Here is a 27241-nt window from a genome sequence, read left to right on the forward strand (position 1 = left end):
CAACCTTGGCAAGCATCCTTTTTCCCGCCTTTTGCTTTTGCTTATCGAAAAGCCAGCAATCAATCTAAATTATGCCAGCCTCGATGTTCGAAAACGGGACTTGGTACCTGCCCGTTTCGTGCCTATGGTCCGGAGTCTGCATTTTATTTTGCGCCCCTACTACGTAGTAAACCTGTTCGCTTGCACAGGGAGGGGGGCCACATGACGAGTTGGCCTGGCACTATTTTACACATGCACACACAGTACGTACAGGAATGTTTTAAAAATCCTTTGGAAATAAATGCCCGGGGGAGGGGTTAATTTCTTGTCACTTGGCTGCGCGCCGAAACAACGACGTGTGGGACCCCACCAATCACAGCGCTTTGTGAGGGTGCTTGTCAGACGGTGGTGTTAACCTTGTTGTGGCATTTCTTCCGCCGTGACCCCATGGCGAGTTTTGACATGTGGGGTTGTTTCTTTGTGCAGAGAGAACATCCATGTATAGGGCTACATACTGTGTATGTACTTAAAGTCCTCCAATCTTTTCGGGCCTTGTTAGGAGACTTGGCAGGTGTGGGTAATGAAGGGCCTCGTTGTGGATATAGTATGGGGAAGAGAGGTACAAAAGTGTCGTCTTGTCCGTGAAAAGGTAGCCATGTGCCGCTCGCTCGACTTTTCTTTCTAAGGGCCACCGGATTGGCAATTTGCTTGCCTAACTATCCCTTTCGGCCTCGCTATTCTCGCTCTCTTTCTCTGTTGGCTGCAGCCCAACCGAGATGCGTTGTCTCGCCGCCTTCACGGCGTTGCTTCTTGCCCCGACTGCTGTCTTTGCGGCTTGGGGCTACACGGATGATGGGAAGAACTATGTTATTGATACCAACGCTAACCTGGTGGTCAAAGTCAGCAAATCCAATGCCGACTTGACTTCGATCAAGTACCGCGGTGTCGAGTACAATGGCCAGAATGGCAAGAACTCGCACGTCGAGTCTGGACTTGCACCCGGCACTGTCACTATCAAGCAGTACACTTCCCCAGCCAACATCATCAAAGTTACCATGAAAGTTGGAACACTCACCCATACGCTCGTCTTTCGCTATGGAAACCCGAATGTGTACATTTTCATGAACAAGAGAGACACGAGCATCACCGTGTCACGTTACATTGTTCGCATCCCTGCAAACATCTTCACGAACAATGTCAACGAAGATACTGACTGGGTTCCCAACGGTGCACCGGCTATCGAGTCTGGTGATATCAACGGCATCAATGGTCAGACATGGTCGAAGCATTACTCTGGAAAAAAGTATGGTCGCACTATTGACTACGACTATGTCGGCTACACCAACAATAACGTTGGCATGTACCTGATCCGCTCGAACCATGAGAAGGCGTCTGGAGGTCCTTTCTTCAGAAGTCTCATACGTCGCGGCGGTGATGGAGGTCCGGATCTCTACGACATTTACCAGTACAACATGGGTTAGCAGACTGTCACAATCCATTCATCTAAACCTTGACTGATCGATCACAGGCCACACCGACCCCATGCGACTCGGCCTGCAAGGCCCTTCAGTGCTCCACTTCACCGACAACGGCGCAGCACCCAACCACAACCTCTTTTCCCGCAACGCCAACTGGGACTGGTTCGACTCGCTCGAAATTGAAGACTGGGTTCCCGCCAGCCGCCGCGGTGCCGTTGCCGGCGTCGGCCTCGCCAACATGAAGAGCGGCTTCCAGTACGTCGTGGGCCTCAAAAATGATCAAGCCCAATACTGGACCATTGCAACCGGCGCCTGGCGCATCGGTAACGCCCTGCCTGGCACTTACACCCTGACCGTCTACAAAGGCGTAAGTCCTGGCATTCCCCTTTCCCCCTTCTCCACCCCTCAAAAAACCGCTAACCAACATCTCGCACAGGAACTCGAAGTCCACACCAGCACCGTCTCCATCGCCGCCGGCTCGACCGCAACCCGCAACACCATCACCCTTGTCGACCCCAACGACACCCCCGCCATCTGGCGCATCGGCGACTGGGACGGCACTCCACGCGGCTTCCTCAACTTCCAAGACACCCCCATGAAGCCCACCTACATGCACCCGTCCGACTCGCGCCTCGCAAACTGGAAGGTGGGAAACTTCATCATCGGCACGACCCCCATCTCCGGCTTCCCAGCGTACATCTGGAAGGACATCAATAACGACTACCTCGTCTACTTTCGCCTTACCGACGCCCAGCTCGCGCGCGGAGCAAAGATCAGAGTCGGAGTCACGCAGGGCCAGGCTGGCGGACGCCCGACCGTCGCCGTCAATGCCTGGGCTGCGAAACTACCCGCCGATAAGGGCCAGGGCGATACCCGCAGTTTGACCGTCGGCACGTATAGAGGGAATAACTATGTCTATGAGTTTGACGTTCCGGCCAGTGCGTGGGTCGCGAGTGCGAGGGAGTATCAGATCCTCAAGATTACGGTCATTTCGGGGAAGACGGCCGCGGGGTATTTGAGTCCGGCTGTCAGCTTTGATGCTGTTGAGTTGATTGGGTTGTAAATGTGGGCTTGGGGTTGGGGTTGGGGTTTGTGGGGAGTACTTGATTTCGCTTGTATATACTATAGTTGGGTGGAAAGAGGGGGGGGGGAGAAGAGCTTAAGTACGACCGGTTGTGTATATATGTTACGGGTAGTAGAGAACATCAATGTTCAAATGAGATTCTACAAAGTTATTCGATCAATATACGAATTAGACTAGCATCTGATACTTGAAAGCTATCGACTTGGTTAAAATCAACAAGCCATGAATTTTTTCGTTAAAAAAGAAAGAAGCTCAAAAATGACTGAAAAGTGGACGTGGGAATACAAACGATGCAAAAGTCTAAAATTACTGGTAAAAGAAAAACCGCTAAACTACATCATGCTATTCTCATGTGATTATATACTAGCAAATTATCCCAACGCCCATGTCATCATATTTGAATTCGCCTCAAAAACACCATTGAACCCGCTTTCAATGCAAGCCTCATGCAATTCTGACACAACTCATATCCTCTGTATTTCCTGCGACCAGGTCTGCACAGTCTGCCCCTCGGGAAACATACCATGAACGACCTTTCCAGTCTTTGTATCGTAATGCGCGCCTGGGGGCAGTTGCATGGACATGACATTGGGACTGGGACCAGCATTGCCATTCTGTCTCGGGTCCATGAACTGTCCACCACCTTCGTTCATTTGCGGGCGCTGAGGCTGGGAATTTGATCGCATCCTGAGATTCGATTGGTCATAGGGACTGGGCATACGGTTGTCGGGCTGGAAGGTTGCTGCGCGTTGCGGATTGGAAGGAGGGGGGTGCCATTGGCTTCTTCCTGTTGTTGTGTCGACGTAATACCATCGCTGGCTGTGTGAATCGTAGTTTCGGATCCAACCGGCTGGCAACATGGATCCGGGAGGCGGGTGGTGTTGGTCATGTGGAGGGGCCGGGCTTCCGGAGTATACTCCTTGTGATGACATACGCCCATGCTGTCGTGATTGGCTCATCTGATGATACCCATTTGCGCGAGGCGGTGATCTGTTCCCGCGCTTTTGTTGCTCGAACTTTTGGATTTGTTTCGTGATGTAGTCGTCTGCGCGTTGAAGATAGGCGTCGAATGCCATTTTAGCGTAAGATCTTGGTGCTAACTCGATATGGGACTTGATTGATTGATCGGTATATTAAAAAAACGGCGCTGGACCCAAAGTAGTAGTTTTTGTTCGAGAGAGACGCTTCACAGCCACATCTCGGTGGGAAGCCTATCGCCATATATAATGGCTTCCGGCCCTTTCCCCACGGCATGCGTCAGCCACTTTTTAGCCACATGGAACCAACAGCACTAACAGCACTAAACACTTCACAAAGCTTGACTAGCCGCGCCATCACTTTGCAGTAAATTTGCAAGCGGCGCCACATTTCTCCCTGGATTAGTTTGGCTGGGATGGTGCATGCAAATGTCCGATTGGTGCAGAGGGGGCCCCGGACGGAAGAAACGGGATTGTGGCTCTTGTCATGTGGCTTCAAGGCCCACTAGCCTGCCGATTTCCGTGGCGCATGCGAGCAAGCGTGGTGACTACAACTAGTGTTGTTACAGACCGCTGCATGAACAACTGGTTTAGAGTTAATAATCCATGTGCATACTTCGTTGTTGAATTCAAAAAAGTCGTAGTCAAGTCTTTTATCGGTGTCTTGTCGGCGTTCCTTTCTTGATCCCGCCTCGGTGTCTCTTTACGAAGCCCCGACAGAATAAATATAGCCCAATGATAACGGAAGAAGAACGAGAAGGAAATATCACGCACATGACACCCAAGCCGAAACAATCCGGCGCCCCTCTCCAGAGCCGCATTTGTCGGTCAGTGACACGCAAACAGCTCTCCTCTTCATACCTGTCATTAGCTGCCCGAGCACCATTTTATGAAATTAGGTTTTGAGGCAGGGAACACAAGTACAGAGAAGCACAAGCTGAGAAAGCTTATCAGCAAACTCGATTGGGGCGATTGCTCAGTGCCATTGTTACTTGATGTGTGTTTGACCACACTGTCTGTCGCAAGTAGCGCCGACCCGGGTACCATGTTGTTCTCTAGCGGTGTAATCGGATTCGACGAACGGCGCTGATGACGGCGGGATTAAACATCCCAGGCGCTGACGAAATCTTTTATAAAGTTTGAAGGAAGACGACTGAATGTTCTTCACCTGTAACTGCCCAGGAAGACACTTTTTTTCGACGAGTTCATTTCGAACGGTGTGACTGACTCTATCATTTTGCATCACTCCTTTAAATTGTCGATCAAGATGTAGCCACACCTTCATCAGCCAACTCGTTGCTTTTGTCCATCTCGTATTCCGGACCGTCGCTGCCGTAGGTCGGCTCCCACATTCGACATGATCTGCTGTGTGTTAGGCAGCGGAACCAATGAAGACATTCTATTCCTCAACCAAGAGAAAGGTAGGGCTTCTCCGCGCGAAACGTTATCCTTTGTGCAGTCGTGACGTCGAAGCACCTGCGTAAGCGATAACTATGTCAGAGACTTTGGGCGGCCAATCGCTCTTCAACAGTGACCACCTGTCGCGCGCTCTGTCTCGTATGTTTGCGTCTGCATGGAACAAGCGGAAGCTAATCTCAAATCGTCAGCCTTTGTAAGCTTCAAGAAACCTCGAATTTGTTCGCGTTGTCGTTGCCTGTCTCACAAATCCATTAGGTCACGAATATGACATCAACGTCACGTGAATTCGCGGATGTGATTGGGGGAGACATAAGATGATGTTGCTGGGCCTCCCAAGCCCAGCCAAAACTACTTTTGATCCAATAGAAAAAGAATGACCACTCGCATAGGCGTATCACACAAATCACTTGGATACTTTTATGAAGTCACGGCGGAGCCACTTTGGCGCACCCCGTCTAACAAAGATCATGTCGTTTTCCGTGTCGAGTCCCAACGCACTAAACCACTCGAGCGCTTCTTCGGGTACATGTGGAAGCCTGGTAACAGATATCGCACACTGTTTGATCCAGGGAGTTGGGCACTTAGGATCCAGGACCAGGCGCATTCCGAACACGCTGGGTTCTTTTAACTCGACACTCTTAAATTCGTTGTTGACTGCAGCCCTCCATTCTGGTTCATAGCCAAGGAACAATTCGTTGAAAAGTGCGCCACCTTTGCCGTTGAATTCAAAGTCTATGCCAGGCGTATTGAACAGCCTGGCCAGCAGAGGCCGGATTTCGATGGGTGTGTCATATTTGCCACGTCGCTCTACGTCGGTGCGAATCGTGAGCCAAGCGACAATGTTTTCGCGTTCGATGACACTTGGTCCAGAAGTTGGATAAATGGCATCGAGGTAGTCCTGCGCATCACGGATATGTACTGAAATGGCGCGATCCCTCAGGTACAATGGGCGAAACTCCTTCCGCGTTTGGCGAGAGACTTGCGTCAAGCTGTAGTAACCACGCGCTGCCCAGAAAGCATCACTTGTGGTTGTTGTGTTGCGTCGGCTCACTTCCTTTTCGATGAGACGGTCCTTGTCATATGCGCAAATTGCGTATATTCTGTTGCGCACCTCTACGCGCTTGTAAGCTGAGAACGCATCATGCCGAGGTTGTTTGCTGTACCTAGCGGAAGATCGGAAAAGCCCGCAAACCTCTTGTAGTTAACGGTAGAAGGGTTAGATGACATAGTGACACTCATTTTGCTGGACCTGTCACCTTTTGCGATGCGCAAAGATTCTCTTGGGGTTTGCGAAGATTGAGAAGTGATGCGGAAAGGGAGGCACATTGAGGAAGGTGAACAGTCGAGAATCCTCTTCCTAGCCTGATTAGGCAGGAGGCAATCGGGCGCCGTAAGAAAGATACGTAATTTTGTTGCCTCCTGAATTACCAATAATAGTCTCCTTCTACATCGTGTACGGACGAAAATAACCTGTTTGCTGAATCTGCAGGAATTGCATTTATCGTGTGTTGCTCGCCATCATTTCTCGGACATGTACTAGGAAGTCATTGCGCTGGGGGCATAACGTGCGATCAGTCATAGGCCACCCACCTTGTATATTATAGATTGATGATTCATGTCGCCCGATGGCTGGATAGCTTCTGAAGTAATCCAGCCACAGAATTCTGCAAACAAGGGGAGTGTACCTACAAAGTATTTGACCAAAAGATGGCCATGCCGCTAGTACCTGACCTCTGGGTTGGAAATGTCAATTGTCCAATCAGCACCTGGGAATCGTTCTCTTTTCCATGTTCGACATTGTTTTTATTTATCTTCTGTCGCCTGTTGTCTCCTCGTACTAGACCCCAGGCGCAACTCGACGATCTGACACAATAGTGGCTCTTCACCATGGGATGTTCGATTCAAAGCTTACTGGTTCCCCAATGACGAGATGTTTGATATCGATGATTTCATGCCCCATGATTTAGGATTTTCTCAAGATATTCGAGAAAGCTGCATCACGGGGATATGTACCGCAATCCTAAAATGTGGAAAGCTGCCCAGGCTCGGGAAGGTGCTTTGGCCCAGGTATATGAGTAAAAGTGAAAGATAGCTCCTTCTTAAATTAACATATGTTTTCGCAAGTAGCGGCGTCTCTAGAGTCAAAGGAAGGGCCACAATATGTTCCCTTTTGTATTTGGCTATTGCCACTAACTAGCCCGCAACTACCTTACGCAAGAGCTGGAGACACGATGTCTCCCTTGGTTGCGAATTTGACTCCTTACCCCCATCATATTTGTTTAATTACTCAATATTTTCTCAAAAATGCCATAGCCATCGAATTCTTACCTTGATATTCATACCACAGACTCTATCAGCCACACTCAAACGACCATCGACATGGAAGGAACACCTGCCAGGTTTTCGAATCCACCGGCCCGTGGGGACTCAAAGAGCCCAACAAGAATATTGGTATCAAAGGAGGATGAAGCGCAGTGTGTATTACCAGAGGAGTCTCCATTGCCAAAGCAGTCTCCTTCATCAGAGCACTCTCCATCACTAGAGAAGTTTCCGTCGCCAAAGCATTCTGTATTGGCAGAACAGTCTCAGTTGCCAGTGCATCCTTTGTCACGAGAGCATTCTCCGCTTATAGAGCAGTCTTTACCAGCAAAGCTTGCTTCATCGCCAAATCAATGTGCACCACTAGAGCATTCTTTATCGCCAAAGCAGCCTCCATTACCAGAATTTTCTCCGTTGGCAGAGGTCTCGCCATCACCAGAGCCTTCTCCACTACCAGAGCAGCTTGCATCACAAGAGCAGGCCTCGATACCAGATGAGCCTCCATCACCGGATCCTTGTTCATCGCCAGAACAATATCTGTTTTCAGAGCATATTTCATCAACCGAACAATGTGAACCGTCAGAGCCGCCTCCAGCAGCAGAGCAAATTTCCTCGCCAGAGCAATCTTCGTCGCCGCCGGAACAACCTGCATCGCCAGAGCAACCTCTACCGTCATTTGAGTCTCCATCGCTAAATCCGTGTCGTTCATCTGAACAACCTTCGTCCCTAGAGACGTCTCCATCGATCAAGGTTTCAGAGCCCTCCAACCCGCCGTGGCCACCAGAGCTCCCTTCTTCAGCAGGCCTATCTTCTTCACGAGAAGACCGGTCTTCTTCACTAGGCTTCTCCTTATCGCCCCAAGAATACGACTGGCGAGGCCGGCCGCTCCCATCGCTCCCTTCACCCTGCCCCCTCCCCTCTCCCGCCATCCCCTCCTCCGAACCTCTCATCCCAGACCGCTACTCCTCGCCCGCCCCCAAAACTACGCTCGAAAAGCTCCTCGAATGGCCCATCCCCGCCCCCATCCTCTCAATGCTCAGAACGGACAACAAAACCGGAGATTTCTACCTCACCCACGCTGACCTCCTCTCCTACTTCCACAACCACCGCGAAGATACAAATGTCCCTACCCCACCCTTCCTCAACGACCCTGACAATATGCCCAGCATAACAATGAACCTGTCGGATTTACCTTCTATTTCCGACCCCTTACCTTCCATCGACCTCCTCCCTTACCTCCTCGTCTACACACGCTGCCCAGACGTCGTCTTCCGCACGTGGGGTCCACCCATCGTGCACGACCGCATCTACAAGTTCTTCACCGAGCTCGTGATTCCGCGGCGCGCCTTCTGGACGCGCTGCGTTGCGGATAATCTTGGGATACGGGAGGTGAGGATCTTCTGTGAGTGGGAGCGCACGGTGGATATCGTGTTGGATCCTGGAAGTAGGTGGGCGCGGGATTGGAATTGTGTGCCGTGGATTGAGTGGGATAAGGTTAGTAAAGTGAGGGTTTTTACGCTTTGTCTGGGGTTGAATGTTAATAGGGCGTTTGGGTGGGAGGGGCATGTTGTTGTTGGGAGTGTGGAGGGGTAGGGGCTGGAGATGCTGGGGTGAGCGGATGGGGGGAGGATGGTAGCAGTTGGGTTGGTTTGGATTGCGTATGCAGAGTTTGGATGTCTGGCCTACTATCGCGTTGGGTTAGGGGCCTGGATCTCACTCGTCAAGTTCGAGATTTGGCTGTTGTTCATAGACTATGACAACGTGGCGAGTGGTCAAATGAAAGATGTTAGGTGATGTTAGAATCTTCTCATCCAGCAGCTCAATAGGCCGCTAGACTCGCAATTACCCACCTCTCATAGGTTGTATATCACATGAGCTTTGGAATATAATAGCATCATCAAATCAAAGCTAAAATGCCTTCTTGTTGGAAAAGAATGCCTGACATCATATCGTTTGTCGACCCTAGAGTTGGCTCCTGTGAAGTTATCTCTGCAAAACAGTAATAAGTTTTGTTTCATACATGGGCTGCTCGTATCGGCTAGCAACATCTGGATGCTCCTGCACGCGTCCCGAGATCCATACACCACAGATAGGATGTTTGGTACCCCATATATTTATTGCCAAAACCCACGTGCTCCGAGGCCGGTGACTAAGCAAGTTGGTACTGTTGACACTAGCCAACTCGTTTGTGCAAAATTTTGATTCTGGTGCCGTCAATGAAACCTACCCTGGTCCCATTTCCCATGTTTGCCCATGAAGCGATGTTATTTTTGGTACCCAATGGATACCAACGGATCTCTTCCTGCAGCCTGTTCGCTGTACATCCACCTGAGAACCCCTGAAATGTAGGAGCGACCCTCAACAGGCAGACTTGTCTTAAATGACTTGAGCCATTGCCGCGCACGATTCCGCCTATGTAGATCATCGGCGGATATAGGCTCGGATTTGTCTCCAATGATTCGAAGATAGTACCAGACCAGAGGGACGTAACGATTGATGCGCACACGCAGCTCAGTGGAAAGTTGAGGGGTGATGACCTCGGTGTGCGGCAAAGCTGGAGGCTGCCATGTCGATTGAGATTCCAATTGCGAGGGGTGATTCTCTTCAACCATTTGTGCTTGGTGTTGTGCTGATTGCTGGTGCAAGGGCTGTTTGATTGTGGCGCGCAATCGTTGGTCATTTTGTTCAGGTTTGTTGGGGGCAAGTGCATGAGGAGGCGAATGTTGGCCTTTACTTGCCTCTATGCGTTTGACTTGCTCAAGAACTCTTGTGCTGAAGTTGCGGATATCCGCAAGCGCTTTGGCCTTTTTTCCCGTATCGGTAGAAATTTCCGTAAGATGCCAGAGCCCAGAGAGGTAACGTCTGATCTGGTTGCGCGTCTCGGGTTCGATGCACTGGTATCGCGGGTCATGGACTATGTCATGGGGATGAAGCATATTCACTTGCGATGCTTGTTCTGAAGAAAACGGAACGCAAGTTTGCTCTGGGGCAGCGACAGAGTGCTAATTGAATTTGTTAATTGCCGAACAAATAGAAAGAGATAGTAAAGGCAAGCTTACTGAATGCATCTGTGTTAGTGTATAAGGGTGCTGTTGGCTTTGTTTATGTATCTCTGAAAGAGCACGAGGATGCTGCAGAAAACTTGGCGGGTCGAGTAATGTTCTCATGTTGTTGCTGCTGTCGTGGTTTCCGAGGCAGTCATCGGACGCTCCCCTATGCAATGCAGATTGATGTCCAGTAAGAGTAGTCGTTGCTAGGCTCGATCTAGTCATCGGTCGGCATATCTGAGATCGCGACCGCACGTTGCGAGTATCCTGGACCGGTTGCGGTATTGGCGCTGGATAGATCAAAGGATGCAGACCAGGCTCTTGAGTGACCACCAGGCGTAGATCTGGGCCGAGTAGATAATCGCAATAGGCTGGAAAGATGTCACAGTCGCGCTGCCACTCTTCCCAGTCCACATCACGGAAAGGCATTGCTGCTGTAAGTGGGCCTCGCTCCTAGCAGATAGCGCAGGTGTGGTGGCAACAGAAAGAGTCGGTACGCATGACGAGAGAGCCCTGGGTGAGAGGGCCTTATAAGGTCGATGGAAAAGCAGAGTGTAAGTGAAAGAGGATAGGGGAGTGACAGTGAGAAATAGAGCAGACGTGCGCAACGCACCTTCCTCGGCCGGGGACCAAGGTCGTTTGAGGTGTGAATGCAAATGAATGGAAGCACCGTCAATCTTCTAGCTGTTTAGCATGAGGGCAATAGCCATGACACCTCGCGCATGAGCAGCTGAGCGTGCCATAGCGCGCAGACTATTTTGTTAGGAATCGGCAACCGTTCGCTACACATCCAAGATGCTCTTGAAAGCAAACCTACCCCTAAAAGGAGTGACATGTCGGCCTTGGTGATTTCGCATTCACGGAATCTGATACACAATCGTAAAGTTAAGTTACCGGTACGATGCTGGCGCGATCTCTAAAGCGATAGCCAATTCCTAGTCTAATTAGCTTGATTGATGGCACTCACCTGTGCATGAGAGGGATGCCATGGATGGATTCTGGGCATGTGTGTAGAATGATACATCCTAAGCAGCAAAACAACAGGCACAAAGACAAGAGCAAAAGTTGTGGTGAAGCCATGTGCATCTGATCATGGCGTTTACGGTACCCTTCCGTGCAAGTATGTGACAGCATGAGGGAACAGAGCAGCGTTGCTCTCGACAAGGGATCAATGAAGTTGTAATCGGCCTGTCTCCCAACTGACGCTCAGCTGTCTCCCAGGATAGTCGTGATATAGAGTTGGGGAACTTCGGAAAATTGCCGAACGTAAACCGAAAGACAGCCGAGCAGTCATCCACCATCTTACACAGGCAACTTCGGCGAAACCAAGATCCGATGCCCCAAGAAACGACGCCGGATCTCCCATAACCCCACCATTCTCGTGTAGATCTTTGAACGTTGCGCCACAGTCATTACTGCTACTGCGACTTCGCCTCATTCGCGCAGCCTTCACCATCAGAGTACAGATTTCGTCCTGCAATGGCGGACTCATTGCCTGCACTCGAACCCGAAACTCTCGAAGCGCTTCAGTCCCGACACCGCAAAGAACAACGCGATCTTGTCTCACGTACAACACAAAAGAAAAAACAAGCCAGTAAAAAAACACGAAAAGGAGTCAACGAAGAATGTGAACGATTAGAGAGGGAGTTGAAAGAGCGACATGAGCATGAGCTTGCCATTCTGAATGGAGATGCTGTACAAGAGGAAAACAACGACAACGAACCACCTTTGGAAGATGGAATGCAGGACGTTCAGGAGGATATAGAAAAACTTACAATTGCTGGAAAGAGTGCTGAGGGCAAGGAAAACGGTACCACGGAAAGCACTGCTGGGCCCAAGGCAAAGAAGCCCAATCGCGCCAAAGCCCGCCTTGCTCGTCGGGCCGCTGAACAAGCTTCCATGATTGCCGATGCCGAGCGCGAAGCTGCGAATGCACCAAACCCACGGGAACTCGAGCGAGAACGCATGGCGACGCAACTGGACAAGCACAGTCTTGAGCTTCATGAGATACGGGCGGATGGACATTGCCTATATGCTGCTGTGGCAGACCAGTTGCAGACAAGAGAGCTAGGATTGCAGCCGAGAGTAGCTATCACATCGATTGGAAAAGATGACAAGGTTGAGACCGACAAAATAGAAGGTTACAAGGCCGTCCGACATGCGGCAGCAGACTGGATACAGGGTCACGCCGATGACTTTGCAGGGTTCATGGAAGATCCCCTGCCCGAGCACGTTCGCAAGATAAGAGAAACCGGTGAATGGGGTGGCCATCTAGAGCTTCTTGCGTTGGCTAGGTCATATGGACTAAGGATTTGTGTGCTGCACAGCGATGGAAGAGTGGATAAGATCGAAGCCGAAGACGATGTCACAGAAAAAAAGGAGATTTGGTTGGGTTACTATAAACACAGTCATGGATTGGGAGAACACTACAACTCACTGCGTGTGGCTGGCTGAACAACATCTAGCAGGCCCAGTACACCAGCAGCACACCTGATGTGTTCAATGCCACCTTTGTTCCTCTGGACAATCTGCTTTATGTCGCCACATACTCACGCAGTCCCTTACAAGACCTTGGATGACGCCGATTTCGTGTGTTCGTCTTGGAGTAAAATGCGCAATTTTAACTAGCGCATTGTCTGTCTCCTCTCGGTCTGTCTTGGTCACCACGCCCTGATCGTCATACGAAATATCATGACCTGGCTGTTTGAGAAGCTCTGTGTGTACAAGGGGTGGCAGCGACCATGGCGGTCCACCCGATTTTACAGGCTTGTGGGTTGGAAACTCAAGACAAATTAAAACACCCCCGGTGCTTGTGTTGTTTGAGGATGACTGGCGGAGAAGCTCAGTCATACGTGACGCCCACTTGGGACGGAGGGAGGGCGGGAGAGCACACAGGAACTATGCATGGTGTCAGACCCATCAAAAAAAGCTGTGGGGATGCTACAATCAGCACTCACAGTGTTGTCGTAGATAATATCGAAGCCCTCATCTCCATCCCATCCATTAACATCCTTGAGCCAACCATCGTCAAAGAAGTCACCACAGACCACCTCCGTCGTTCCTCTTCCTATATTTTCGTCCTTGATCGCATATTCACCCTCTAGGGGCCCTTTTCCGGGATCTGCTAGATATTTCCGTGCAGCTTCAGCCGCGTGCGAGGACACCTCCAACCCGTAAGCATCGTAACCGTATGCCGCAAACAGCGCCACGTCGTATCCTTTTCCGCATCCTGGCACTAACGCTCTCCTCCTCTTTCCGTCCTCCCTCAGTGGCCCGGGGAGAGACACATAACCTGCTGACTCGCTGTTTGGTGGGGGTGCGCCTAACGATGGGTTTGGGTCTGGAGACGAGATAGGACGGGATCGCTCGCTAAGGACATCTATCAGTGCGGGATTGGCATGACCCCGGTCCCATGGCAGGAATGTAGCTTCTCGCCAGAGGTTGTCCCAGCGGTTGCTGTGATCGGAGTCGGGTGCAGAAGAGAAAAGCGTACGGAGACGATCCTGATTCTGGGTTGCCATTGTGAAAATAACCCAAAACCACGAAGATGCCGAGTCCGAATGATAGTGTTCGTATAACTCCGGAAGCTGAAAGCCTTTGACAGTTGATTGTCCGGAATGAATTCAATGCGGGGTGTCTGCAGCTGGCCGGCAACACTCTCAGCGCGATATCGATGATTTCACGAGGTGTTTTCCCCGGCCCAATGGAAATATAGCAAAAATGACCACCAAGACCGTCTCTTTCTGCTCTGATATTGAGCAATTGAGGGAGTCGAAGAGCCAGTTGTAGGTCTTCAGCACCTGCTACCTACTTTTGTGGCGCCAATACTACCCCGCTGAAAACGTTAAAGTGTGGAAACGGTGGCGCCAACCACTCTGCACCGCGGAGATGTTCTACTATCCCTGATTTGTCGGAGGGTCGCCGAGGACAAATGGTCGAATCATCTTGGTGCACGATCGTAATGCAACAATGTACCACGGATAAAGATGTCTTGGACCTTGACCTCGTACGAGACTGCTCGCCACGAGCAGAATACACGGATTGTCGCATGCATGCATCCCTTCCAGCCCAATAGAGCACGACAGCGACCATCAGGTTCGAGTAATGGTCGCATGGTGCAAATCGGCGTCCTCAGCACACCCCGGCACTCGTAATGTGCACTCGATAGGTACCCAAGAGGTAATTGCTCTAACATTGTCTCTAGCTAGAGAGCACTGAAACTTCTTTACGTTCATTTCCGATTCCACACTCATCGCAGCACCAGAAGAGGCAACACATCCGTTGTGATGAGGGAGATTGCTAGAGCTCAAGGCTGCGGCTGCAAGCAGCCGAGGCATTACGACACTGCCACTGACACGCCTGTCGGAAAAGTGATTGTGCATACGGGAATAATAGCGTGCTTGTTGAAACCGGTCATTCAACGCTATACGTCTTGGATAATTTCTTAACTTTCCCCCCTTCTTTTTCTCTCTGTTATATTTTGCACGTTTTCGACTAAATATGGTATCCGGTGCATCAAGATCGCCACCGAGCATATCAACGCCGGAGCCGACTTTCGACCGAAATGCCAACCATGAAATAGATGTGAACGCGAAAACATCGGAAAAATTAGAAAAGAATGTATTTGAAGAAAGGAAAGCAGTTGCGCAAGAGGGTGCGACGGCGACTGCGTCCTCAAGTTCTTCGACCACGACGGGACAACCACGGACATCGAATACAAAGGAACCATCAACAGACCTGACAAGAACCACAACAGTTACACCGGATCCTGTAGTAATTTCTCGTTCTCAGCGCCGTGGGCTTCTCGCACGCTTCGCCCTTATTCCCGAAGTCGAAAATCCCCAGCACTATGCCCGACAAACGAAATGGCTACTTACTTTCATTGTTGCTTTTTGTGCCATGGCTGGACCAATGGGCTCTGCCATTGTCATGCCGGTGCTCCAAGACATTGCTAAAGCTTTTCGAGCGACCGAGACTGTGACCAACATGTCCGTCGCTGTGTACATGCTCAGCATGGGCATTTTTCCATTATGGTGGAGTTCCTTTTCAGAACGGCTGGGCCGACGAACCATTTACATTACCTCGTTTATTTTATTCGTTATTTTCGGTATACTCTCAGCAGTCAGCACAACGATCCACATGTTGATTGTCTGCCGGGTTCTGTCTGGAGGTGCAGCCGCCGCTGTGCAAGCAGTGGGTGCTGGAACCATCGCAGATATCTGGCACACAAAAGAAAGAGGCGCAGCAATGGGCTTGTTCTACCTTGGTCCACTCTGTGGGCCTCTTTTTGCCCCGATTATCGGAGGTGTGCTCGGAGCAGAACTGGGATGGCGAAGCACACAATGGTTTCTAGTCATTTATGGAGGCCTCACGGTGATCTTTGTCATTTTCGCCCTACCAGAAACATTACACCGGGACGGTAAACCATCTACGGGCCCTGCTACACTACCCTCAAACGATGACAAAGAAAAAGAGCCTGATACGGCTCTTCGAAGAAGCACCACACACGCCTCAACCGTACAGAAAACTAAGAGCATACTCCTGCACCTCCGCCATATATTCATCGACCCGCTTCGTATAATAACTTGGCTCCGCTTCCCACCTGTCCTTCTTACCGTGTATTCAGCGAGCATAACCTTCGGCTCTCTCTACATTCTCAATATCAGTATCCAGAAGACGTTCTCCAGTTCCCCATATTCCTTCTCAACTCTCATTGTCGGTCTACTCTATATCCCAAACTCTGCAGGCTACCTCCTCGCTTCCATCTATGGCGGCCGCTGGCTCGACTCCATCATGCACCGCGAAGCCCGCAAAGCAGGGCGATACGACGAGAACGGCAAACTCATCTTTCGACCCCTTGATCGCATTAGGGAAAATGCTTGGATTGCCGCTATTCTGTGGCCTGCTGCACTAATCGTGTATGGTTGGACGGCTCAGTATGGGATACATTGGGTTGTACCCATGATTAGCAATTTCTTTTTTGGCATCGGCAGCATGTTGGTGTTCGCTCTTGTGAATACTATATTGACAGAGTTTATGCCTAGACGGGCTGCAAGCGGAATCGCACTGAACAATTTTGTGCGGAACATGTGCTCATTTGTGGGTGCTGTAGTGGCAGAGCCGATTCTCACTGCAATTGGAAATGGGTGGCTAATGACAATCTTGGGTCTTTGGAGTGTTACTACAGGCTTGGCTGCACTGTATGCGTTGAGTAGGTGGGGCGAGAGATGGAGGGGGGCTATGATTGAGGTTTTTGGGTGAGGGAATCAAGACGTTGGATTGGAATTCGAAAAGTCCGCAGGTTAAGTCTGCATGAATGCTTGTATGTATGTATGTATATACTTTCTTTATTTCTACGAAACAAACACGCCCGAAACATCTATGATAGACAATCAAAAGTACAGACGCGCAAAATACATAGCAGTGAGGACTGACGTAGCTTCAAGATATTTTTATTGCTTTAAAAACAAAGTTAAAGTGATGACAGTGTTTGCTTACTACGAGCCAGCCCGTGAAATTGGATTGCGTACTAGACATGGGAGAGGTGCGCTTCCGGTATGGGTGTGCCTGGCTCTTATGTATCCGACAGTAACTCTTCGCTAGCAAGATCTAGCACATCATCAGGCGGTGGGAAGAGTGGGGCATTGATAAACCGATGAGTCCTTCACGATGTACGGTGTACGCATCAGATGCATGGTACGCCTATTACACCAGTCACAAACTGCCGTATCGGCATTTGCCAGATGCCGCAAGCACATGTACAAATTGTTCCATGTTCCCAGCGGCGATACAGCAACGAATAAGGGCGTAAAACCCACCTCGCTTACTCGCCTTCCCACTTACGTTGAATGAAAATGTCATAGCCAAGACGAATCATGAGGTACTTTCCGGTGAGCTACGTACGCGGTTGGCGTTGTCGACTCGTGTCAACGCCCGCTACGTAGTACGACTAGTAGTACTCATTACTCAGCAAAAACCCACGAACAACCGCCCCCCCCCCCCCCCCCAGACTGACCCCCACACCCCCAACAATACCCAAGCTTCTCAGATAACCCCCTCAAACGCCAGATCCTGAGTCACCAGTAATCTGCAGAATCCCGGCCTAGGAGGAGGTCGTTTTAGATACTGTTCTTTGAAGCGTGTTTTGCCTTGCGAACCTGAGGAATACCTAGTGTACCCACTGACGATACTAGAGAACGGCTAGTGTAGTAAACAAGTCTCTACGGTAAGTAGGTAAATAACTTCTTAACTAAATAGTTACATTCAATTGATGCCAATACCTCATTCTCCCAGGTTTCTTTATGGAGACCTGAAATTCACAATACTGTGTCCCATGTCCGATTGAAGGACGCTTCTTCCCCAACCAATATCCGATATGCAATTTTTGCATATTGCTCGGCCTGTTTTGACTTCTCCCATATCCCTAATTGCTCGAAGGCTGACTGCCCATGTAGAAAGACCTCTACTATATCGTCCACGATATGACCCCATTTGTTGATAATCAAAGTTGTAGGACTTGGATCAAGTCCAGCGACGATGAAGCCTAGAGTCTGAAGAGTTTTTGCAACCGACTCCAACACCTTTGTGAGATCACGCTTTTCCATGTAGACGCGCGTCAGCAATAGTTGTGGATCCAACAGCAAAAGTCGAGGAACTTGTTCCGCCGGAGATTGGTATGTCTCGTTTAGCGCCACGACTAAGCGTTCGAATTTGATCGGAGCATTATGCGCTGTTAAGCCAGATTTGCAGAGGCGGTCCAGCTGCTCAAACAAGCTCCTTCTCTTTGCCACTGCCGACGGCTTGGTAGATTTGATATCCTCGCAAAGTGCGCAGCTACAAATGAACCCCCAACTCTTGAACTTTTGCTTAATCCCAAGTGTATAGTCACCCCTTGGAGCTGTATAAGGAAAGACTATCTCTGTACCAGCTTCCAGGTCCTTGCATGCGCGCACTATCATCATATCTCCGATGAAAGAGCGACGCACATTGCCGAGGCAACTATGGTTGATATATGAGGCTTTGATCCAGATGCCACACGAATGGAATGTGGCATCTCCCTTCGGGGCTTTGTTGGACATGGCATCTTTGTGGCTCTTCAGGGATGTAACAGGACAGCCAAAGACATTGGGGGCCATTGTTCGTTCGACGAGAAAGCTGGAGGGCATAACATTAGTTTATTACGTTGACTGACTCATCATTACAGTTGCTACTCACGTGTCTACTACCGGTTGTCCATCAACAAACATCTTGTCGACCGCCTTGTAATCGCCATGATGCAGTTCAGTGAAAGCCGCAGCCATAGAAGGATTTTTGTACAGCTTCTGCGTGATTAACTGGATGAGATTTGCTTGACCGCCCATGAAGGCTGTGTCTGTCTCCACATTCATCAAAAGAGTCATCTTTGCATTGCTTTCCCCGGAGTCGTCGATATGAGCATGACAGAAAGCTTTCTCACACAGCACTAGGTCCCCTGCTTTCATAGACGCAGTTGTGAATAAGCCGCGACCTTTTCCTTTGGCTTTCCGAACCGTTACTGGTCCAATATAAGTGCCGTGGTCCAGATGTGGGGGAATACGCTTCCTTGCTTCAGCCTGGAGAAGCTTGAAGTCAAACTCTCCGGTGCTGCTCTCAGAGAATCGATGGCATGCACGTGTATGCGCAGCGGCTGCTTGTTTGTTATTTGGAAAGAGTCTGCACATTTTCTCGAGTACGTTGCAACATTCTTCATAACGAGTGAGATGGTATAAAGCCTCCGCTGCGCGAAACAAGGCTTTCTCCGAGGCCTCCACGCCGAAGTCTGGGAAGCCAGTGTCAGACAACGCGGCGTCATATTGCCTCGTCTTCAGGTATGCTAAAGATCTGTTTCGTTTGATCATTTTGACCTCGTCGAGTGTTGCGGAGTGCGCTAAAGCATTTGAGTACCTGCTCTATATGTTAGCGCGATTACTTTTTTATCAGACAGCTTGCTCACTTGTCGATAGCTCTCCAATAATCTCCTTTCCCTACAAATGCATTTCCCTCAAGCTTCAAAGAGTCCGCAGATTTTTCTAACTCGAACGATCTCCGTCGCCATGATGGCGGTATCCTGGGGTCGTCGTTGTGAAGGAAAATAATGTCACAAACATGATCCACTCTTAAACTGTAATCGCCAGACGCCGTAACTTTGAAGAAAGGCTCCTTGATCAGAAGAATTGAACCTTTGTCGACAACTGTAGATGCTGGGCGACTGGCCTCATCCTCCTGTTGGTACATTTGCAACATCGTAACGTCCCCGTGCTCGTCTTCGACTAAAATAAGAATCGCAGTCATACGGTTCGGAGGTGTGATGACTCGCAATACGAGATAGTAGCCACGATGATGCGTCTCGAGCCTGAGATCTTCAATCGAGATGGGTTTCAAGGAGTTGAAAGATGTGGTACAAGGCGGATATGCTGGTGGAACAAACGATGAATGTATCATGTGTGTGTCTTCACTTCCAGCGCGTTGTGTGTTGGCCATCAATGCCATCATGAACTCAAACAACATGATGTCCCTGCCCTTACGATCGTGGGGACGCTGGCCCTGCTTCTTCTTGGCATCTTGCAGGAAACGCTTTTGCTGCCGCATGATCTGTGTGTACTCATCGAGATCTTTGCGAACATCCATTGCTGCGGAAGGTGGGTTATAGTAGATGTAGCAGTGCGGTAGTCTTAGAGACAGGAAGATTTTTTTAATCTGGATGGCTAGTTGCCAAAGGCGCCCTTCTTAACTCTCGCACTCGTATATATGCCAGGAATTTCCGTTGGCTAAGAGAGAAACACGTACATTCGTACCACGCCGCGTATGCGCATGAACAAACGAGATTGGTTGCAACAACGACCAAAGGCATTGCCCCGCTATGCAAGCTGCATGCTTGGCCCAGGACCCCCGAACACAGTCTGATCAGGCATGCCTGATTCGAGAATTGCGTCTTTCAGCGCTGCTGCCCTCTTAGTCCTTCACTCGATGGTGCATACGTTTGCGATAATCATCATGCCAAGCTATCCTTCCGCAAGGCCATTTTCGGCTACTCGCAGATAAGCATATAATTCATCCTATTCGTCCCATACAACCCTTACCATCCTTCCATTATATGCGGATCGTGCCGCTTCACTAACCAGCTTCATTCATCCAGTGACATCATTGCAGTCAATCCCAAGATGATGTCAAATTACCTCCAGATCCTCATTCTGCGAGTTTATTGTAATACGATTCTCTACGAATCATTGCATGGAACATTTGACCGCCTTCTGCTCTTGTGCCAATATCTCCGAAGTCGAGATGTGGTCATAAGCGCCCCGACCTGTGTCAACATCCCACTGATTATTCCAATCGCCAGGGGCTCCTAGAGAGGTTGGACAGCCGAAGATGACAGCAGTACGCAGGAACTGGTCTTCGTATTTCGGATTCCAGGGAAGTAGGTTGACAGTGCCATAATAAGCCTCTGTACTTAGGGACGACATGTTACTGACTGGTGTAATGTATTCCTGGATGACAATCCGTACTTTGGGCTTTTTGTGCTCCGAATATGCGCCGGGAATTGTGTGTATAAGGCCTCCGGGTTTGTCTTCAGGGACATGAACATCTCCAAATGCAGTTTGGACGATGCGTAGTGCTTGAAAGCATATCGTATTCGAAGTCATGATATCAAGCTGAGGGCAAATTCGTCGTTCTTCGTTGCGGTGCAATAAGTCTCAAGTGTCTGAGGGGGGTTGTGTGCCGCTCTTGTATCTGATGTAGTTAGTATGCATCAGCAATTGAGTGTCAAAGGGTGTGTTCATATATTTTGTATGTGTTAACAAAGTGAGATGAAAAGTTCCTGGTAGGCGTTGACGGTCGAATTAGTCGAGTGTGCACAATTATGCTCAAATGGTGTAGTTGCCGGAACAGGAGGGGAGGACTGTGTCTGGAATACAAATTGAAAAAAAAAAACAAAGCTAACGGTCCTATATCACCACGTACTTGACCTGGTGGGGATAAAAGACAATTCACACTGCTACATTAGTCATTTGTCTTGCCACTTTCCTCGTACGTCCCATGGGATGGCGAGTTCGTTGGTTTCAGCTTCGACTTTAGGTTACTAGATGGGAGATTTTATGGAATTTCCACCGCTTCGCATCTCTAGCGATGAAAACAAGAGGATACATAGAACGTCTGGCAGAGAAGGCGGTATGACAAAGTCGCAGCAACGGCCTTAACATGTGGTGTCCAAAGCAGTTTCCGACCCAAATCCGTTGGTACCACATTGTGTTGATAGTCATGACGACGTAGTAGCTTTCATCAAATCTTAATAGTTGAAGATGTGTATATAATGTGATCGGTTCAACGTGTTATGACAAGCCACTCACAACCCTCGTAACGCTTATATACCAATATGATCACGTACTCGGGAACAATAGATACCGCAAACATTACAACTCAAGTCAGGTAGATTGTTTGAGGTCGAAATCTGCATGTTACAAACCGGTTTTGAAGAAACCGAGTGACAGCAATTAAAACGAGTCGCGCAATGCCGCACTGTGGTTGTAACCGAAAAGAACAGGTTCACTTTTCATTTAAATTGCTACGGGGACTTGGTGTCGCACCTGCTGTTGAAATCGTTGACTGTCATGGAGCTAGCACGAAGAGATAACAATTTCCAGCGCTCGCATGAATATGGAGGTGATGGGATGGTGACATTAATGTATTGAGGCTTTACGCCGACCTAAAAGTCGTCATCAATCTAATTACAATCGCCATCAAACCCGTAGAGAACACTTCTGATACTATATGTGACAGTCTCACGTAAGTAATATCCTACCTAACCTCTACTTAACTCTTAGTAACTCTACTATAGCCCTACCTCTATCTATTTACTACTGTACCCGTTTACCACTCTACGCCGTTCTTAACTATGAATACGTAGCCGTTGACTAAAGAATTTATACCTAATTAGGTAAGATCTATGGCGCAGCTCCACCTATTCATGGTCGGACGACATGATTCCTGCGGCCCGAAGTGAGGCATGTGGGTCCCCTGGGCGCGCTCTCTGCTAATCATCTTCTCCACCGCGTATATGAACGCAGCTCTCAGACAACCTAGTAGCCCCACTCCCCCTGCCCTTGCAACGAAACACACCCATCAAAACCGCCGCCAAGTCGTTTTGAGCCTGTCACCATGAAGCACATCTTACAACTAGGGGGTGAACTACAAGCCGGCAGATTGACATTTGGCGGCAATGGGAACTACCGGTGTGTCTTGGGACTTCTGCGCCCTTGGTTTCTTGACGCCCTTTTTGAGAAATGTTGGGGGCGGGTTGCTGGTGCAAGGTATATTGTCATTGCAGTATTAGCCATCTAGATCTTTTTTGTCTCACATCGTCCTTGCAGTAGTTGATCTCATCTTCCCTTGTTAATCCCATATTTCTTCCTCTTTAAAAATCCATACTTAATTTCAACAACCTCTTTTTTTATGTTCCTACTGCTAGCAGTGCTATAATGGGTTTCACAAGCGGCGGCGAAAAGAGTACCAGCTCGATTGTGGAGATGGAGAAAGCGAGTATCATCTCAAACGAACCCGCGCCCATGGGCGCGTGGAAAGCATACTGGGTACGTAAGCTCTCATCGTGATTGGAAAATGAACCATGCCACTAATTTTTATGCGATCTCTTCCGTAAAATAGAGAATCTTTAAGTATGCACAGACTACAGACTTGATCATGATTGGCATTGCTGGCATTGCTGCGTGTGTGTCTGGGGTCGGGATTGCCTCCCAAAACATAATATTCGGAAAGTTCGTGACTGAGTTTACCGACTTTGACACGGGAAATGCGGCGGCGGAGAGCTTGCGATCGTCGAGTGCGAAGCTCGCGTTGTACTTTTTCCTCTTGGGCGTTGGCAGGATGGTGGTGGCGTACATCTACAACTTCCTACTCACATTTAGCGCGTACAGGGTCGTGCGAAATATTCGACATGCGTACCTAAAGGCGGCCTTACGACAAGAGGTCGCCTACTTTGACCTTGGGACTAGTGGATCAATTGCAACTCAAGCATACTCTAATGGTCGCCTTGTCCAAGCTGGTATTTCCGAGAAGTTAGGACTCACTATCCAAGGCATATCAGCTTTCCTCGCCTCCTTTATCATCGCCTTTGTTACTAATTGGAAACTTACACTCATCATTTGCGGCATCGCGCCTTTGACAGTGAGTGTCATGATTGGGTGCGCTTTCATCGAAGCTGGTTACGAGGCCAAGATTCTTGAAAGGTACGCTGATGCCAACTCCTTCGCCGAGGGAGTCATCGCTAGCATCCGTACCGTTCATGCATTCGACATGAGGGCAGAGTTAGTCAACAAATTCGACGGATTCCTTATCCAAGCCCACCGCTTTGGTAAGAAGATTTCGCCTCTTTTCGGTATTCTATTCTCAGCCGAGTACACCATCATCTACCTGGGCAACGCACTCGCCTTTTGGAGAGGCATCCACATGCTTGCTAGTGGGGAGATCGCAAATACCGGAGATGTTTTTACGGTCTTGCTGTCAGTCGTTGTCGCCGCGCTCAGCATTACTCAATTGGCTCCTCATTCTATCGAGTTCACTCGTGCCGCATCTGCGGCCGCTCAGCTCTACGTGGTCATCGACCGAAAGTCCGCCATCGACCCCATGGATCCGTCAGGTGAAGTGCCAACTTCAATCACCGGAGATGTGGAGCTTGAGAATGTTGTATTTGCCTACCCAACCCGACCTGATGTTACTGTGCTCAAGAGCTTCTCTCTTCGCGCACCAGCTGGCAAGGTTACAGCCCTTGTAGGACACAGCGGATCTGGAAAGAGCACTATAGTCGGTCTTTTGCAGCGATGGTACAACCCTGCTTCGGGAACAATCAAGCTTGACGGTCGACCCATCGACTCGCTGAATATTTCCTGGCTGCGGAGAAACGTTCGTCTGGTACAGCAGGAACCTGTTCTATTCCGTGGATCCGTTTTCGACAATATTGCCAATGGTCTCTACGGTACCGATTTGGAAAAGGCTTCGAAAGAAGAGCAGATGAAACACGTTGTAGCCGCCGCCAAAACTGCTTACGCTCACGACTTCATTGAGCAACTCCCCCATGGTTACGATACAGAAATTGGTCAGCGCGGAGGACTGCTTTCCGGCGGTCAGAAGCAGCGCATTGCTATTGCACGAAGCCTTGTATCGAATCCCAGGGTCCTCTTGCTGGATGAAGCAACCAGCGCACTCGATCCCCATGCGGAAGGAATCGTCCAACAAGCTCTTGACCAAGCTTCCGCTGGCCGCACCACCATCATTATTGCACACAAGCTGGCCACCGTTCGCAATGCGCACAACATTGTTGTCATTTCCAAGGGAGAAATCGTCGAACAAGGAACGCACAACGAGCTCCTCGCTATGAAGGGGGCTTATTCCCGCCTCGTTACCATTCAACAACTTACTGTTGAAGGCGAAGACCCGCCCGAGGGCACAGAAGTGGAAGTATCTGACGAAAGGTCGCTAAAGGACGAGCCTGAAGACAAAGAAGGCGCGCTTTATCGCTCGACCACCAATGCAGCAAGTATCCGCACACAGGCTGGGGCTGGTAGATACAGCGATGAAGGCACGAATCAACTTGGATTGCTTGCTACCATCTGGCGCCTTATTTACGAGACCCCGGATTTAAAATGGGCGTACTTGGCCATGTTTTCTGGCTGTTTCCTTTCTGGTATGTACTCTTATTACCATGCACTGCACAACCACTAACTGTTTTCCAGCGGGCTTGTTTCCTGGCCAAGCCATTCTCATGGCCTACATGGTCGACGTTTTCACTCTGACTGGAAAAGAAATGACTGACGAGGGTAACTTCTTCGCAGCCATGTTTGTTGCCCTTTCCGGTGCTTGTTTGTTCTCTTACTATGCAATGGGGTGGGGAACGAATACGCTTGCACAGGTGAGTAATGCATTGTGAATTTCCATGGCAATATTCAATTTACTGATAAAACCGCTCTACTAGGCCTTGGCGCACAATCTGCGAAAACAAATCTTCAACGACATTCTCCGCCAGGATATCGAGTACTTTGATCGCTCGGAAAACAACATCGGAGCACTCACCAGCCGTATCGATGCCTACCCCCAGGCCGTTTTCGAACTGATGGGCTTCAACATTGGATTCATCCTCATTGCCGGACTAAGCATTATTATCTGCTCTATCCTGGGTATCGTTTACGCCTGGAAACTCGGCTTGGTAATCGTCCTTGCGGGAACGCCTGCCGTCATTGGCTTCGGATGGATCAAGATGATTCTTGATGGCAGGCTTGACCGTCTTGTTGCCAAGCGATTGTCGACGAGCTCTGCAATTGCGTCGGAATCAACAACAGCTATCCGAACAGTGTCTTCTCTGGGAATCGAGAGGGCAATTCTGGATCGATACACGTCTGAATTGGATCAAGCAGTGAAAGGATCACGGCAACCGCTTCTGTTTGTCATGTTTTGGTTTGCTTTGACTCAGGCCTCGGAGTACTGGTTTATGGCTCTCGGATTTTGGTATGTTTCGATATGATTGTTTGGAGTTTATAATCTAACACGCAAACTTAGGTACGGATGTCGACTCGTTGCCGCTCGGGAAATCACTATCTTCGACTTCTTCGTTTCCTACATGGCCGTCTTCTTCTGCGCACAATCAACATCTCAAATCTTCCAATTCTCAACCAGTATAACCAAAGGCAAGAACGGTGCCAACGCCATCTTCTGGCTTAAGCAACTCCAGCCAGTCGTTCAAGAAACACCAGAAAATAAGGACAATGGCCCAGATCCAGAGGGCTCTCTGCAACTTGCTGAAACAAGCTTTGCCTACCCTCTCCGCCCACATGCCCCCGTCCTCAAAAACATCAATCTCGAAGCCTGCAGAGGCCAGTTCATTGCCCTAGTCGGTGCCTCTGGCTGCGGTAAATCCACCATAATCTCCATGCTAGAACGCTTCTACGACCCCTCGAGCGGCGCCGTCCTCCTCGGCTCCCAAAATCTCACCACCATCAACCCACGCAAGTACCGCGCCCAAGTCGGTCTCGTCCAACAAGAGCCCACTCTATTCCAAGGCACGATCCGCGAAAACATCGCCCTCGGCATCTCCAACCCCACCGCCAACACCATCCTCGACACCAGCGCCGTCTCAGACGCAGACATTGAGCGCGCCCTCTGCGCCGCAAACGCCTGGGACTTTGTCTCTTCGCTGCCTGAAGGCGTGAATACCGCCGCTGGCCCCAACGGCACTCAGCTCTCCGGTGGCCAGCGTCAACGCATCGCCATTGCACGCGCGCTAATCCGTAACCCACGCATTCTGCTGCTTGACGAGGCAACCAGCGCGCTCGACACCGAGAGCGAGAAGATTGTGCAGAATGCGCTGGCTGAGGCGGCGAATGACGGGGATCGCATTACGGTGGCCGTGGCGCACCGTCTGTCCACGATTAAGGATGCTGATGTCATTTGCGTCTTTTATGGGGGTAGGATCGTGGAACAGGGCACGCATGCGGAGTTGCTGACGGGAAGCGGGACGTTGTACAAAAAGATGTGTGAAACGCAGAGTTTGGCGTAAAAAATATCATGTTTGTATATAATGTATATGAGGACAAAAGTCGGAGCTGTTAGATACCTAGATGATTGTCAATTTTTCAAATAAAAGTTTAGAATTATTCAAAACTACTAGTATTTTTTTTCTATTGACTTGTTTGTGAACTTGATCTTTTTCTTTGTTTTTTACTTCTCATTGTGTTGATTCTGACTTGCAAAAAAAAAAGTCCAGCATACTACTCACTTGAACCTCTCGCATTAAAAACCCCTCCTCACCTCTAAAATTTTCCCTACCAGTAGTAGCACGCAATAATCGCACTCTCATCGTTTCCTTCGAACCATGAAACACCAACAACAAACCCCTGTCCCTTGGCCTTTCTTTCC

At 49.6% G+C, this 27241-nt stretch overlaps 10 protein-coding genes across 10 annotated transcripts; 5 read left to right on the forward strand and 5 right to left on the reverse strand.

Annotated features, from left to right (window-relative positions):
- Nucleotides 1-755: 755 nt before the first annotated feature.
- Nucleotides 756-2520, forward strand: PSV08DRAFT_171799 (polysaccharide lyase; the record flags this gene model as incomplete). The annotated part of the gene is made up of 3 exons (XM_014224620.1): nt 756-1455; nt 1508-1824; nt 1894-2520. 3 exons carry the CDS (start codon nt 756-758, stop codon nt 2518-2520), a joined length of 1644 nt encoding a protein of 547 aa, XP_014080095.1.
- A 485-nt stretch (nt 2521-3005) lies between these two features.
- PSV08DRAFT_359359 (uncharacterized protein) lies at nt 3006-3731 on the reverse strand (the record flags this gene model as incomplete). The annotated part of the gene is made up of 1 exon (XM_014224621.1): nt 3006-3731. Exon 1 carries the CDS (start codon nt 3615-3617, stop codon nt 3006-3008), a length of 612 nt encoding a protein of 203 aa, XP_014080096.1. The 5' UTR covers nt 3618-3731.
- A 1504-nt stretch (nt 3732-5235) lies between these two features.
- On the reverse strand, nt 5236-6247 carry PSV08DRAFT_359360 (uncharacterized protein). The gene is made up of 2 exons (XM_014224623.2): nt 6101-6247; nt 5236-6050 (listed from the first exon to the last, which is right to left on the reverse strand). The coding sequence occupies exons 1-2, from the start codon at nt 6174-6176 to the stop codon at nt 5341-5343; spliced, it is 786 nt and encodes a 261-aa protein (XP_014080098.2). The 5' UTR covers nt 6177-6247; the 3' UTR covers nt 5236-5340.
- A 1069-nt stretch (nt 6248-7316) lies between these two features.
- PSV08DRAFT_244125 (uncharacterized protein) lies at nt 7317-8849 on the forward strand (the record flags this gene model as incomplete). The annotated part of the gene is made up of 1 exon (XM_014224625.2): nt 7317-8849. One exon carries the CDS (start codon nt 7317-7319, stop codon nt 8847-8849), a length of 1533 nt encoding a protein of 510 aa, XP_014080100.2.
- A 671-nt stretch (nt 8850-9520) lies between these two features.
- PSV08DRAFT_359361 (uncharacterized protein) lies at nt 9521-10732 on the reverse strand (the record flags this gene model as incomplete). Its single annotated transcript, XM_066092983.1, has 2 exons — nt 9521-10258; nt 10316-10732. The coding sequence occupies 2 exons, from the start codon at nt 10730-10732 to the stop codon at nt 9521-9523; spliced, it is 1155 nt and encodes a 384-aa protein (XP_065949849.1).
- Nucleotides 10733-11678: 946 nt separating this feature from the next.
- Nucleotides 11679-13158, forward strand: PSV08DRAFT_195825 (uncharacterized protein). Its single transcript, XM_014224626.2, has one exon. The coding sequence runs from the start codon at nt 11783-11785 to the stop codon at nt 12755-12757; it is 975 nt and encodes a 324-aa protein (XP_014080101.1). The 5' UTR covers nt 11679-11782; the 3' UTR covers nt 12758-13158.
- PSV08DRAFT_359363 (S-adenosyl-L-methionine-dependent methyltransferase) lies at nt 12645-14076 on the reverse strand. The gene is made up of 2 exons (XM_014224627.2): nt 13261-14076; nt 12645-13201 (listed from the first exon to the last, which is right to left on the reverse strand). Exons 1-2 carry the CDS (start codon nt 13822-13824, stop codon nt 12803-12805), a joined length of 963 nt encoding a protein of 320 aa, XP_014080102.1. The 5' UTR covers nt 13825-14076; the 3' UTR covers nt 12645-12802.
- Nucleotides 14077-15470: 1394 nt separating this feature from the next.
- On the forward strand, nt 15471-16717 carry PSV08DRAFT_269691 (major facilitator superfamily domain-containing protein). Its single transcript, XM_014224628.1, has one exon. The coding sequence runs from the start codon at nt 15551-15553 to the stop codon at nt 16562-16564; it is 1014 nt and encodes a 337-aa protein (XP_014080103.1). The 5' UTR covers nt 15471-15550; the 3' UTR covers nt 16565-16717.
- An 805-nt stretch (nt 16718-17522) lies between these two features.
- PSV08DRAFT_195836 (uncharacterized protein) lies at nt 17523-19948 on the reverse strand (the record flags this gene model as incomplete). The annotated part of the gene is made up of 3 exons (XM_014224629.1): nt 17523-18457; nt 18518-19225; nt 19275-19948. 3 exons carry the CDS (start codon nt 19946-19948, stop codon nt 17620-17622), a joined length of 2220 nt encoding a protein of 739 aa, XP_014080104.1. The 3' UTR covers nt 17523-17619.
- A 2849-nt stretch (nt 19949-22797) lies between these two features.
- Nucleotides 22798-26882, forward strand: PSV08DRAFT_172638 (P-loop containing nucleoside triphosphate hydrolase protein; the record flags this gene model as incomplete). Its single annotated transcript, XM_014224631.1, has 5 exons — nt 22798-22908; nt 22982-25016; nt 25066-25241; nt 25305-25834; nt 25886-26882. The coding sequence occupies 5 exons, from the start codon at nt 22798-22800 to the stop codon at nt 26880-26882; spliced, it is 3849 nt and encodes a 1282-aa protein (XP_014080106.1).
- Between the last annotated feature and the right edge of the window lie 359 nt (nt 26883-27241).

Source organism: Bipolaris maydis (genome assembly GCF_028858645.1).
Source record: "Bipolaris maydis strain C4 unplaced genomic scaffold PSV08scaffold_2, whole genome shotgun sequence".
NCBI classification, from domain to species: Eukaryota; Fungi; Ascomycota; class Dothideomycetes; order Pleosporales; family Pleosporaceae; genus Bipolaris; species Bipolaris maydis.

What these genes read in the sequence shown, in the direction of transcription:
- PSV08DRAFT_359360 (XM_014224623.2), bottom strand. Translation starts at nt 6,176, where the DNA reads ATGAGTGTCACTATGTCATCTAACCCTTCTACCGTTAACTACAAGAGG. An exon ending in CTTTTCCGATCTTCCGCTAG is followed by an intron (nt 6,051 to 6,100) that starts GTACAGCAAACA and finishes ACAAGCGCGTAG; the next exon opens with AGGTGCGCAACAGAATATAC.
- PSV08DRAFT_195825 (XM_014224626.2), top strand. Translation starts at nt 11,783, where the DNA reads ATGGCGGACTCATTGCCTGCACTCGAACCCGAAACTCTCGAAGCGCTT.
- PSV08DRAFT_359363 (XM_014224627.2), bottom strand. Translation starts at nt 13,824, where the DNA reads ATGGCAACCCAGAATCAGGATCGTCTCCGTACGCTTTTCTCTTCTGCA. An exon ending in ATATTATCTACGACAACACT is followed by an intron (nt 13,202 to 13,260) that starts GTGAGTGCTGAT and finishes CACCATGCATAG; the next exon opens with TTCCTGTGTGCTCTCCCGCC.
- PSV08DRAFT_269691 (XM_014224628.1), top strand. Translation starts at nt 15,551, where the DNA reads ATGGGCTTGTTCTACCTTGGTCCACTCTGTGGGCCTCTTTTTGCCCCG.